The 14,149-nt window shown below is 45.2% G+C and overlaps 1 protein-coding gene across 1 annotated transcript in view; it reads left to right on the forward strand.

Annotated features, from left to right (window-relative positions):
* The window catches only part of Nuggc (nuclear GTPase, germinal center associated), a 41,237-nt gene that overhangs the window by 9,545 nt on the left and 17,543 nt on the right, over positions 1–14,149 (forward strand). The window contains exons 6-10 of the mRNA XM_055609853.1: positions 1,039–1,263; positions 3,761–3,970; positions 8,483–8,658; positions 9,836–9,854; positions 10,312–10,401. Coding sequence (XP_055465828.1) covers positions 1,039–1,263; positions 3,761–3,970; positions 8,483–8,658; positions 9,836–9,854; positions 10,312–10,401 — 720 coding nt within the window. The remainder of the gene's footprint in view (positions 1–1,038; positions 1,264–3,760; positions 3,971–8,482; positions 8,659–9,835; positions 9,855–10,311; positions 10,402–14,149) is intronic.

The following is a 14,149-nucleotide window of genomic DNA, read 5'->3' on the forward strand; positions in this document are numbered from 1 at the left end:
TTATATTATATTATATTATATTATATTATATTATATTATATTATATTCAGTATAAGTGCAGCACAGAGCTGGGGAGATGGCTCAGTTGGTACAGAGCTTGCTGTGAAAACATTAAGTTTGGACCTCTAGCATCCGTGAAGGGTGAAAAAGCCAGCTGTGTCTGTAATCCCAGTGTGGGAGAGACAGATGCTGACTGACCAGCCAGCCTGGCTGAATTAGAGAGCTGCACGTTCAGTGAGAGATCCTGTCTCAGTCAGTCAGTCAGTCAGGAGAGATGATTGGGGAAACATGTGATCTCAACCCCTGCCTTCACACACGTATGTGCGCACACGTACACATATACACAAATAACTATAGCACATTTATTGAATGAAACATTGAAGTGAGTTGTTCTGCAGAGATGGGGCTTCTGACTCAGGAGCTGAGGTAATTCCTTGTGAGACCCTTGGGCCAGCCATGCCCCTCTTGAAGTCCCTGTTTCCCCGTTGTTCCAGTTTCCTTTCTGTTTGTGACAAACATCACGACAAAGGACAACTGAGGGAAGGAAAGGGTTTATTTGGCTTACACTTTCAGGTCACACTCTGTCGTTGGTCAGGTCAAAGTCAGGGAGGGAACTCAAAGGCAGAAACTGTGAGAGAGTGCTGCCTATTCGCTCGCTTCTTGGCTGCCTCACAGGTTCCTCCTCAACCAGCTTTTTATGTAGCTCAGGACCACTTGCCCCGAAATGGCATCACACACAGTAGGTTTGACACTGCCCATCAGTTCAGAAAATCAAGACAGTCCCTCACAGTCATGGCCACAAACAGACAGTTCCTCAGTTAAAGCTTCCTGCCTCAGGTGACTCCAGGCTGTGTCAAGTTGGCGAGGCCAACCGGGATACTCATTTACGGGACATGGGGTTTGGGGTAGCTGGTTTAGGTTTCTGCTGGCAACCTCTGGCCTTCCTCAAGGCGGGGGACGGGGCTGTGCTGCCCCCTTCCCTTTATTACTGTCCTCTCTCTCTGTCATGAGCTGTGTGGCCCTGCTCTGCCTTGGCAGGAGTGGAAGGCGGAACTGAAGGACTTGACTAAGCTCCTGCACAGGGCGGAGGGGCCCGGGGGAGCCGAGGCAGATTTGTGGGACGATGCAGCGGAAGAAGCTGCCCGGAAGCTGCAGATGCTCTATGGCCGCGGGGCAGAAAAGAGGCGCTATGAGGAGCTGCTGAGGATGAAGCCCAGGGGGAGGATCCCGACCTCAAGAACCATCACTCTAAAGGCAGAGGAGGTAACGTCAAGATTTAGTTTTCCTTATTATAGGTCTTAAGGAAAAACACTTGAAGCTGGGCACGGTGATGCATGCCTGTAATCCCAGTAGAGGGAGGCAGAGGCAGGCGGATCTCTGTGAGTTCGAGGCCAGCCTGGTCTTCAAAGCGAGCCCAGGCCAGCCAAGGCTACACAGAGAAGAAACCCTGTCTTGAAAAACCAATAGCCAACCAACCAACAAACAAAACACTTGAATCCATCCAGGGGAATTGTCCAAGGTACAGCGATTTTTTATTAGAAATAAACTGGTACCCAAACAGAATTATTCACTATTCAAGGTATCTTTCATTATTTATGTCTAAAGATGGTAACCTTCGATTTTCAAATGGAGTTTTTATGCTTAGAAAAGACTACAATTAATTAATTTGGGACGGCTTTGAATGAAAGTGAATATATATTTATTATATTATACATATCCATTATATATTATATGATATATTATTGCAAATGTATTATACATAAAGGCTTACACAAATGAATTTTACTCATTTTTTTTTCTCATAAAAACATTTGGAGGTGGCAGGGTCTTAGAAAGATTTACAACTCTGTGGTCTCCTTGGCCTTCCATGGTGCTTGTTGCCTCTTAGTCATAAGGTTGCTGCTGAAGAGCCAGACATTGCAGCTAGTCTCATGGAAAGAAGTAGATGAATGTTGGTTCCAAACATACCTCCCATTTCAGGAAGTGAAAAGCTCCCCAGATGTTTATCACACCCTTGATTTATCACACCCTTGATAAATTTGGGTGTGACTTCCATTGTTCAGAGATGGGCTGAGTGGCTCTCTGTGGCAGGACCCTGTCATGTCCTCAGTGACTTAGGTCAACCTCACTCCCTTGGCTCTCCAAACAGACAGACAGACATCCAGGCTGGTATGAATAAAGACTGGGCTGCCTCACCCTACTTTCAGAATTGGCAACTATTTTATCAAGCTGAAATTCAGAATCTACATTAAGACGAAATATCTGTGAAACCAACATTTAATTTATAAACATTGTACATTAAAAAAAAATAAAAAACAACCTAAGTTCCTCCCACCCCTGGGGGCAGTGAAATGGCTCCACAGGTAAAGGTATTTGCCATCAGCCCTATAATCTGAATTTGATCCCTAAAACCCACAAAGTAGAAGAAGTAAACTGCCTCCTGCAAGCTGTCCTCTGACCTCTACGTGTGTCCTGTGGCATGCTTATGTGTAAACTTACGTGTGTGTGTGTGTGTGTTCATGTCCATGTGTGTATATGCATGCATGTATATACACGTGCACACAATTTTAAGCAATCTTTTGAAAAAAAAAAAACTTTATTCTTTCTTGCTTTCTTTCTGGATCATTCAGTAGCCTTTGATCAACAATGACCAGCATCCATCCCAGTTTTCTGCGCTCTGAGAATTACTGCCTTCACTGCTAGCATGAATGTGTCTTTGTTCCCAGATGTGTCTAAGCAGGAACAGGAGATGGAAACTTCCCCTGCCCCACTTCCTGTTGTTGAAATGTGCTGGAAAAGCCTACATATCAAGTGTTGTTTTTTTTTTTTAAATGTGTATATACTTGGAAATTATTTAAAAAAAAATTTTAAAAGATCAATTTTCTGATCGATTTTTAACTTGGAAAATATGATCATTAGGTCATGATTGGTTTTCTATATTTATCCATGATATTTTCAGTAATTAAATTCTTCACAGTTGCCTTTTGCCATGTGGAGAAAATATGCTCTAAGCAAAATTTAGAAACTTGAGTCAATTTTAGAAGCAAATGGAATTCGGGAGATAAATTTAGTCTCCTATAGCTTTTCTGGAGTTCTCTTCCAGCTAAGTTGGGCTGCACTGTCTGAAAGTTAGGCAGCTTTCTAATATTGCAAACTGCCTTGAACTCACTGTGTAGGCAGAGACTGTTTTGAACTCTGGATTCTTCTGTCTCCATCTGCCGAGGACTAGGATTACAAACACGCACCACCGTGCCCAGTTTAGGCATTTCTGCACCCAAATCCAGGCAGGGCTTTGTGCATGCTAGATAAATGCTCTATCAAACGAACTACATCCCCAGCCCCACTGAATTCTAAATATCTATTTTCTTAGTGTGTGTGTGTGTGTGTGTGATATTTATTTTTTAGTGTGTGTGTGTGTGTGTGTGTGTGTGTGCATGCACACTCATGGAGTCTGGAAGACAGTGTGGGATTCCTTGGAGCAGGAGTTAAAGGCAGCTGTGAGCTGTCCAGTGTAGGTGCTGGATCTGAACTCTGGGCCTCATGACTGAGCAGCAAATGCTCTTATCCACTGAGCCACCTCTGTATCCCCAACTATGTTAAGGAGCTTGGACGTGCTGCTCTGCAGAGTCTTTCTAGGCTCTCGAGGTCTAGGTCCTTGCAGAGACCATTGCAGGCTTCCTGATATCTATTGTCTAGAAAGTTCTCACCATCCCTCAGCTGTCAGCACGGCTGGTACATGTGACCCACTCTTCCCGTGCAGGCAGGAGAGCTGTCTGTCAAGCTGGACCCCTACATCCGGACTCAGAGGAGAGACTGGGATGGACAATCAGTGGACACACAAATCTGGCCTTTGATCAAATATGTGGAAGTCATCCTTCCCAAATCTGCACTGATCCCAGAAGGGGTTGTCTTGGTGGACATTCCAGGCACAGGTGACTTCAACAGCAAGAGGGATGAGATGTGGAAAAAGGTGATTCTTTTTCACAGGGGCTTTCCCTTTTCCCTCTCTACTCCTCCACTCTTTCAAAAACAACAGGTTGGGATTTTGTGAGCTTGATGACATGAAATTCTTTCATTTTTGATGTTCTGGTGTTGAACAAGGCAGGGGCTGTGCATGGATTGCCACAGAAACCAGGGAAGAAGGGATTGGCAGGGGAGGTTGCGTAGCTAGGACAAGAGTATGTGATCTGTGAGAAGGGCAGCAACTGAGAGGACTAAAGGGGAACAGAAGAAAGGGAAAAGGAGATCATGAGCACCACGGAGGCTGTTTTAGTTACTCTTCTGTTGCTGTGATAGAATGTCCTGGCAAAAAGCAATTTATTTTGGCTTATGGTTCCAGAGGGGCTACAATTTACCAAACTGGAGGGGGCATGGTGGCAGGAGCAAGGGGCCGCCTGGCAGTCAGGAGGCAGAGTGATCAAATTTCATCCTCACATGGGAAAGATAGAGACAAGCAGACATATGGACATAAAGACCGAGAGACAAAGAGACGGACATACATAGAGAGACAGAGCTGGGTCGGGGGAGAATGAGAGAGCAAGAGAGGACTGAGAGAGAGAGAGAGAGCATGCATCAGAGAGTGGGGCTGAGCTATCAGAAAGGTTCCATAAGCTCCCCAAACATCACCATTGACTGGAAACTAAGTTTTCGAATACATTGAACCTGTAGGAGACATTTCCCATTCAAACTGTAGCAGAGACGGAGAGTGCAAGGCACTGTCAGTTGTTGAAGAAGCAAGTCTGCATCGGTGTTGGCAAGGTGGGGAGAGATGGTGCTCCTTGGGGTCAGAGGGAAGGTTCCAGGGTGTGTGGAGGAGGGAAGAGGCAGGAGTGAAGGCTGGAGCTGTCTGCCTTCGTCCTGCTGCTTCAGAGTTTGGCTTTCTGAGCAAACCAGAAGGAAAAGAAAGACTGGGCTGTTCTTTAAAGAAAGAGGTGTTGTGGGAAGACAGGGTCTCAGCTGCATGGAGACGGGGACAGATGACCAGTGCCATCGCTGATTGTTCGAAGCATAGTAACTATGGCAAAGATCTCTTACAACTCTGGCCGTGTTGTCATTCACACCAAGCAGCCTGACTGACTGCTGAAACTGAGGGTTCAGAGAAGGAGAGTAACCTGTTCGAGGCTAGTGACTGACAGAGGTTTCACTGATAGTCAAGGTTCTTAACTGGCCCACAGGGCTCTATCCGCCCCCTGCCCTGTCCATTTTTCCTCTCTTTAGGATGAGGTAGTCCACGTTCTTTGTACTGGTCAGTTGCTCAGGACTGGCCATGTGAATTTTAGTTTCTCCACCCCCCCCCCAGGTCTTTCACTCCGAAACTCATCTAGTTTCAGGCCAAGCCGAGTGTCAGCTGAAGAGGGGCTGGCTGGCTCTTCCCTGGATGGAACATGGTTGCAGCTAGTTTGGATGTACTGGGCAGCTTATCAAAGCCAGTGGTTCTGGCCTGGATCGTGCTCTGAGGAGGTTAGTTAGCTACAGGGACAGGCTGGTTCCCAGAGTGCTTTGCCTGGCCTCACTCCCTTTCATTCCTGAGGTTTTTACTTTTTGACAGCCTCTCACAGGAAGTAACTGAAGGCACCCTCTTCCCAGGAAGAACAGACTGTAAGAACAAGGCTCACTCTGCTGTCCCTAAAAGCACAACAACAGATTTAGATGTCCTTGCTCTGCCACCTAGATGCTGTTGGGAGACTTTGGGCACTGCTGCCTAACCCTTGGATGCTCATTTTCATCTCTGGAAGGGAGGAGGGTGGGGTTGAAAGAGTTCCACTCATCCCTCCTCTGAGGTCTGGTTGAGTGTGTTTTAATTTTTTTTTTTCTGTCTCTTCCTCCACTGGAACTACAGCCAGATCCTGGTAGTCAGGGGCTTAGCGTGGGGTTGACATTTAAGTGCAGCAACTTTTTAGGACTGTTGTCATGTCCCCTCTTAGGCCATGCTTGTTGAGCACCTGTAGCTTGCTTAGGCGCAGAGAAGACAAGGGTGAAAGAGGCCCTGTCCTCAAGGGGCTCCCAGACTTTGGTCCACAGTCTTCCATACCAAAAAACTCACATTATCCACCATGGACACAGAAGAGTCCCAAGCGTCTCTAAGTTAACTCTAATTTGGAAACTGGGAGGGAAAAGCAGCAAGCATTTTTTTTTTTTAATATTGGTGTCTAAATGTGGGTCCATTCCAAACTTATCTAGTAGAGAAGATAACCAATCAACAAATGACTAGATCTATCATCTATGAAAGATTATTTGTAACATTGAGAGAAGAAATTAGAGAATCCAGATTTTTCACTTATCTAACTTTGCAAAGAGGCGTTACTTAGGAAGATAAGTAAATGGTATGAGGGACTGGACCAGGGAAGATTAAGGGAAATAAATCATCTACAAAAATACTAAGACGACATGAAGTATACTCTAGCACTGTTCCCTGGAGCTGAAGTAGACAGGGATAGAGTGGCAGAACATTGGAGTAAGAAACGCCCTAGGGATTTTTATAGCATATGTAAAATACTTTGAGTCTCTATTTAATTGTGACTGGGACATGAAGTTTCAAGGTGAGAAAGCACACATATTAGCAACACAGCTCTGACTGCTGTGTAGAGTACTGAATACAAGAGTCCAGTGTGACATGAGAGATAGTTTGAGTCATTGTGAATGTGTGAAATTGCCATATGTGTGGTTCATTTTTAGTGTAGGTGTAGTGTAGGGGTCCCCTCATTGATTGTATACAGTTGGAGTAATTGAGTAAAAGTTTTCTCTCAGTATCTCAGGAATAAGAGCATGAGACCCTGACATACCGTAGTGTTTATGTTGTATCAGACAAGTATCAGAGTCCAAGCTTGTGTGGCCCTGGGTGACTCCTTTACTTCTCAGCGCTTCTTCTCTTTAGAGGGCTTTGTCTAACTCAGGGGACATATTCTTTAAACCACGATCTACGGAGCAAGAGACTTGGGATCAGAAAGAGGTGGAGAGGCCCAAGCAAATGATGACACCAGGTCTCCCCACTCCTGATGCAACCAGAATACTTCTGCATTTAAAATCAAGCACCCTGGACTCCTTCAAAGGCATTTGCCATGAGCTAGAGTCTGAGTAAGGTGCTGGGGCTGCCTTTTCCCAAGGGCAGCAGATGGAGGGATGCCTTGAAATCATGGGGTACAGTACACATGGACCACAGCAGGCAAGTTAGGAAATTGGCCTAACCATAGATTCTGCCACTCATCAGCTATGCAACCTTGGGAAAAACTCATTTGAAACTCACTGCTGTTAACTCGAGGTCTCTCAACCTTGAAACATTTGAGGTCAGATAATTCTTTGTAACAGGAAAGTCTTCTGGGCATTGTAAGATTTTTAGACTCTAACTGTCAGTATCCCAAGTTGTAACAATCAAAAATATTTTCAGAGGGGCAGAAGAGATGGCTCAGTGGCTAAGAGCCTTTGCTGTTGCTCTTGCAGAAGACCTGAACTCAATTGTCAGCATCTGTGTTGCTGGGCTTATAATTGCCTGTAGGTCCAGTTGCGATCATTGAACACTCTCTTATTGCCTCTGTAGGCACCTGTACACACATGGCACACGTGCACACACACACACACATACACACACACAAACACACACACACACACACACACACACAGGCACACATGCAAATAAAAACATTCTTTAAAAAAATCTTCAGTATTTCCAGGTATAGGATCTCCACTAGTTAACACAATGGGTATGAATCAGAATAATGACAATAGTAATTCTTAAGTTACAAATTAGCCACACATTTATGCACAACGTACTGTGTTGAATAACTGAAAATGAACTTTTTTAAAGTTAGATCAGCATTTCACATATACAGAGATAAGACAGACAATTCAGTGAGAAACATGTCACAGGGCCATGCATAATTGTCACACGGAAGCTGAGTATTTAACAAAGCAGCATTGATGCTATTAATGTTACAGTCGTTGGCCTTCGAAACGTGAATTATAGGGTACCTAGCTTCTTGCTCAGTGACCAAAGGTTGTTTGAAGAACCTTACCCCTACAGGGTAAGTGAGGTGACCCATTTGACTGATGGCTCTGGATCTGGAGGGCTGAGTTTTCGAACTCTTGTCCATCATTGTGCAGGAAGCTGGGAGTTCTGGTGGGTCAAGTAAGTCCTGTGCGCTCTAAGATGCAAGGCACAGAGAGACCTCCCCCCTAGGTATCAGAGGACTGCCCCGAGCAGTCTGTGAGAGGCCATAGCAGGGACTTGAGCCATGCAGGATGTCCAGGGGAGGCGGTGTGTTCTACTGTGGCAATCCAGTGCAGAGCCTGGACAGGCGGAGGCCGGGCTCAGTGTTCGGCTGGTGCACACACGAGCCGCCTTCTTGGCTGGCGCAGACGGTGGAGTGGAAGCTCTGAGCGAGAGACGGGAGCGGGGAAAGGAAGAGTGTAAGATCCATCACTGAACTGCAGTCTCTGGAACCGAGCTGCCACCCACGTTCTGACCCTTGCTGTGGGCATCCTTCAGACCATTGACAAGTGTTCCGTGATCTGGGTGATCAGCGACATAGAGCGTGCTTCCGGAGGAAAGGCCCACGAAGACCTTCTGAACGAGAGCATCAAAGCCTGCCAGCGTGGCTTCTGCAGGGACATCGCCCTGGTGGTCACCAAAACCGACAAACTTCACTTGCGGGAATATCTCAGGTGTGGTGCTGAGCTTGCGAGGCTGGGGGCTTTCTTTCACGGGTCCTGGCTATGAAAGCGACAATGTAACTTCACCTCATGCCTCTCCAAGGGTCTGTTGGGGATAAACGGGAAGTCCGTGTGACTTGTTCAGATGTCAAGATGCCTGGGTGGGTTGGCTCAAGAGTCTGGGTCATGTGACAATCCTAGGTCAGTTGTTCTGTGTGAAGCCACTATTTTCTATGCAACTCTGAGGAGCCACTCAAATATACAATATGAAAATAATGCTTCCTGTCCCCAAGACATGGACATTTAGGCTTCCTGCCACTAGGAGGAACATACCATAAAACTCTCCAGCCTAGTGTAGCTTTCCAGTGTCAGGTTTCACTTCAGTATTGTTTACCTTAAAGATTTTAACTCAAAACTTGAGAATTTGGACCCAAAGATTTCAGAGCACCAGTCTTATAACTAAGAACAAAAGGTTGGAGAGCTCCGTGGAAATTAATAGGTGTCCTTGTGGCCCCCAAGAGATGGGAGAGGTGGGACTTGTCTTCCATACTGGGATACTTCTGAGAGTGAAAAATGAACCAGCAGAACAAATGTGACCAGGCAGCGCTGAGCACACAGCACGAGGTCACCGGAAATTCTCTGCTGTCGCAGGAGCTTCTTCAGCTGTCCCCTGCACATTTCCCCCAGGCTCTCGAAAACGCAAGCCTGAGTGCTTTCTCCAGGACTCCTTTTTCTCTAATGGTCTAGATCAGAATTCTAGCTTCATCCCTCACCCCCTACAATTTGTCCTGCGCCATCACACAAATCATGAAATCTGCCTCGGTGCTGAGCATTGCCTCATTTCTGAGAGCACTGTGTAAAAGAGGGCTAAAAGCCAGGGATGGCAAGCCCAGTGCCACATGAACTCAGACTGAGAGGGCCACCCTCTGCCTGGGTCAGGGGGTGACATTACAGGATATTCCTGAGTGCAAAATACTGGCTTACCAGAGAAATAACAACTCCCTTTCCAAGACACTAGAAGAGGTTCAGGAGGTGGGGGAAAGGGAGAGAGAGAGAGAAAGTTGAGTCAAAGGCACTTACACAAAGGGCAGGGGCAATATTTGTCTATCTTTCAAGCAAAGTTGTAAATTTGCTAGGACATAAAATAAAAGTTTAATCCTTGTGACATTTTCTTATTATTTCATTTCAGGGAAAGAAAGATGGGAGATGTAAGTATGACCAATCATTTTGAAACAGATACATACATATATATATAAATACATATATATACATGTATATATATGTATATAATATATATATATATATATATATATATGCTATGTGTGTGTGTGTGTGTGTGTGTGTGTGCTATATAAGAGTGGTTGCTTGGAGAAGGCCAGGAGAGGGCATTGGATCCCTGGAGCTGGAATTACAGGCAGTTGTGGTCCACAGAAGTGGATTCTGGGAACCAAACTCTTAAACAGTAACAGGTGCTTTCCAGAGCTGGACCATCGCTCCAGCATCTGCACCAGTAATTTCTAAACAGTGCCTTTTGTGTCTGGTAGTTCCTAATCCTGTATGCGAACACTCGAGCTTCTGGGCCAAATGATGACGGCTAAAACAATGTGTACTCATCGCTGCTGATAACCCTAGCCTCTGACCGCTTTGTTTTCTTTCTTAATGTAGCAAGCTATTCAAAGTCAGAGAGAGGCTGTTTTGCAAAGAAATGAAATAATCAAACTACAAAGGAATAGACTTCTTAAGGAGAAATTGAAGGTGAGTTTGGGGTTTTGCTGCATGTTCTTCTACTTCTCAGACCCCAGACACGGAGAAACAGATGTGCGTTTAGTCCTTTGGGGGATCAAGGTTAAGAGCTCTGGAGCAGACAGTTTAGACTTCAGTTAGTCCTACCATTCGATGACCTCTGTGACCTTAGGCACCTCTACTTTCCTGTCTGTAGAATGGGGAGGTAGTACTGTCCCCCTCGTGATAACTAAAATGACTCAGTGAGGATACTGTCTCCTGGGAAAGTCAGGGTTGACTAAGTACAGTGTGGGTGCATCTTCCCTGAGGTGTACTGTGGGAGTCCCATTGGCAGTAGGGAAAGGTGATACCAGGGAAAGTTTTGGGACAAATTGCAGTTCTTTGGCTATGACTGAAACAAACAAACAACCAGTAGTCTTAGGCTACGTGGTGAAATGATTGCTCTGCAAACACGAGGAAGGACCTGAGTTTGGATCCCTGACATCCTTATATAAGCCGATGAGGCTGCATGAAGCTGTAGGCTGTAAAACCCAGCCAAGACAGGCAGATCTCAGGGGCTTCCTGGTCAGCTGGCCTAGCCCAGACAATAATCTCCAGGATTGCCTCAAAAAAAAAAAAAAAAAAAAAAAAAGGCGGAGAGCAATAGAGAAGAAAGTCCATGTTGACCTCCAGTTGACCTCACTACGTATGCACCGGTGAATGCAACCCAAATACATGTATATACTACATACACACCTGGGCCAGGAATATGCACACAGAGAGAAACACACACACACACTCATACCCACACCCACACACCAATAGTCTTTAGGGTACCCGGAGCAAAGGCAAGAATACAGTGGCAACAGGTGGCCATGTGTGACAAGTTATGAAGTAAGGCAGAAGGTACACTAATTATCCTGTGGAAACCTTGGTGTTTTCTTCAATTATTTTTACTTCTTTATCAATGAAATAAGTACAAACACAAACTTATCCTAATAGTCTCATAGGATTGTAAAACAGAAACCTACTGAGAGATGAAACTGAGCCACCACAGCATAAGTTTGCCCAAATGAATTCTTCAGTTCCAGTTTCAATGGCAGCGTTTGGGTTCTGTCCTGTTTAGTCAATAGCCTTGTGTATCTTGACTTTCATAACATGGAAGCAGAAAATGCACGTTGTACCGTGTAGAATCAGAGGTGCCAAGGCTTATGCTGCCAGCTGTGAGTGATCAGGCCTCCTGCAGAGCTGAAGTCTTCTTCCGAACAATTGGATGCCAGTTTCCATGAGGCGACAACTCAGCAAAGCTGTTCTTAATCTCTCGAATTGTTCTCGCTGGCAGAGAGAAACACACATTTTATGAGGTTCTAATCAGATTATCTTGGGAACTGGAAAGGCACAGTACTTCAGTGCTCAATTCACAACTGTGTTTATTGCTAATAAGTGTGGCAAATTGATTTGCATGAGTGGGGATCTGGGCAGAAGTGTGCCAGTGTACGCTTTTGCTGCAGTTCTTGGTGTTGGAATGCAAGCACGTTTGTGTCTGCAACCCATGCAGAGCCCCACTGACGACTAAGTGATGGACCAACTCTCCAGCTGCTTTGATCCTTCGTTTGTAAAACCTTCATTTGTGCTATATGTCTTTGGAGCAAATTTCATTTCACTCCTTGAAAATCCGAGGCTAGAGTTGAATAAGGCAGTCCTTGTTATATCTACTGGTCAATAGATTTTAAGTTATAGAAATGAGAGTTCGGAAAAAAAAATCAGGCAAAAGTCTCTAGAGAAAACGGGATGAGGATGTAGGAATGAATGTGTCAGAAGAGGTGAGGGAGGGATGGGGAGAAGAGAGTTGGGAACGAAGAGCATACCACAGTTTCAACAGAGAGGAGGAGTTGCAGGACAGGTTAGAAGGTCCCCATGAACATTGTTCAGTGCAAAGACTGTGTGAGGAGGACTGTGGTGCATGGGCTACCGCTCATGGCCCACCTCCCTCCCCACTTTGAGGAGGAGAGGAAAGAGGAGATTGGGTACTTTGTAAGATGTTCTGCTTTTTGTTCTTCCTCATTCGATCTCTTCTGAGACTTACAGCTTGATGTAACTGGGCTGCTATGGTGAAAACACCATTAGAAACAACAGACATATATTTCTCACAGGTGTGGGGGCTGGGAAGGCCAAGTGCAAAGGGGATGGAACATGGGGTGTCTGGGGAACGCTCACTTCTTGTCTCACAGGGTGATGGCCGTTTTCTCCCTGTGTTTTCGTGTGATGGGAAGAGTGTGGGTCATCCGGAGTCTTTTTTATAAGGGTGCTAATCCTACTCATAAAGGCTTCACCCTCGTGGCTTAACCACTTCACAATCTTTCTATCTCCCAAAACCACTACTTTAGATTTTTTCACTACTATTAAATTTATAGCTTTGTCTTCTTTTTAAACAAAAAACGTCTTTTAGTGCTAAATGAGAGCACAATCTTCTTAAATACACGATCTTCTTAAAATACAAACCAACATAAAGAACACATTAAAAAAATCAGCCACCAAGACCAACTCCTTTCATCCCAGAGACAGGGACGGTTTCACATATGTAAATCAACAGTGTTTCACTGCATAAGAGACTCAAGGACAGAAATCACAAGATATCTCGTTAGATGTCTTTAACAAACTCCAACACCTCTTCATGATAAAATCCTAGAGAATATAGGGGCATAAGGACATGTTTCAACATTAAAAATAAATTACTCCAAATTGAAATAAATATGATTACTCAGTAAGACACTTTTATGAATCTGGGAGGAGTTAGGAGTTGTGGGTAAATATGATCAAAATGCATTGAATGAAGTTTTCAAAACATTTATTAAAAAGTTGTTTTAAAAAGAAACTTAACTTTTATAGGACACGAAGAAAGTTTTGTTTTTATAGGACATTCCTTTGCCTGGTTTTGTGCTGAGAAACGTTTAAAAACCAGCCGTTTCAAACAAAACGAAACTAAACAGTAGCACCTCACACTTCTGATGGGCACTGTGTGCCTATGTCTGTGCTGTAAGCACCCCCAGCATTGGCAGTGAAGCCTCCAGTGCCACTCAGGCAGAGGTGGGAAGCCATGTGACAGCCAGTGCTCAGGAGCGGGAATACATCGGCTCCAGCTCACTTCTGCCAACAATGCTTATTTTTGTGCCCTCAGTGCCTCACACATGCTAAGCACACACTTCACCGCCGAGCCCCACCCCTGGTCTCATGTGACTTATGAACATTCATTTTCCTAAACAGGATCCTCCTCTGCACGCTTACATTTGAGTCATTTGCGCTATGCATTTCCTGCTGTAATTGACAATTTGACTTCACAGTTAAGAGGATACTATCCAGATATCGGTTTCCTTGTGACGCTGCTAATCATGGACAGCTGGCAGTGCTTAACAATAGGAGTAATGTTGGCCAGGGAGGTGGCTTAGTCGATGAAGTTCTTTCTGTGCAAGCAGGAGGTCCTGGCGTGGGATCCCCAGCGCCTGCATAAAAAGCTGAGTTTGGGGGGCGGGTGCCTGAAAGCCTGTTGCTGGAAGGCCGTGCTCGGAGGAGGCCTGAGGCATGCTGTCTGCTGCTAACCTAAATCTGTGAGCTTCAGGTTCAGCGAAAGACTGAGACTCTCATAGTCATGGTCATGGTCATAGTCATAATGTGGAAAGCAGTTAAGGAAAATACTTAACATCAACCTCTGACCTCAACAACCACATGGTTACACACACACACACACACACACACACACACACACACACACACACACACACAC

The sequence above is a fragment of the Psammomys obesus genome, unplaced genomic scaffold (genome assembly GCF_907164565.1).
Source record: "Psammomys obesus unplaced genomic scaffold, mPsaObe1.curated_primary_1811, whole genome shotgun sequence".
In the NCBI taxonomy this organism is placed as follows: domain Eukaryota; kingdom Metazoa; phylum Chordata; class Mammalia; order Rodentia; family Muridae; genus Psammomys; species Psammomys obesus.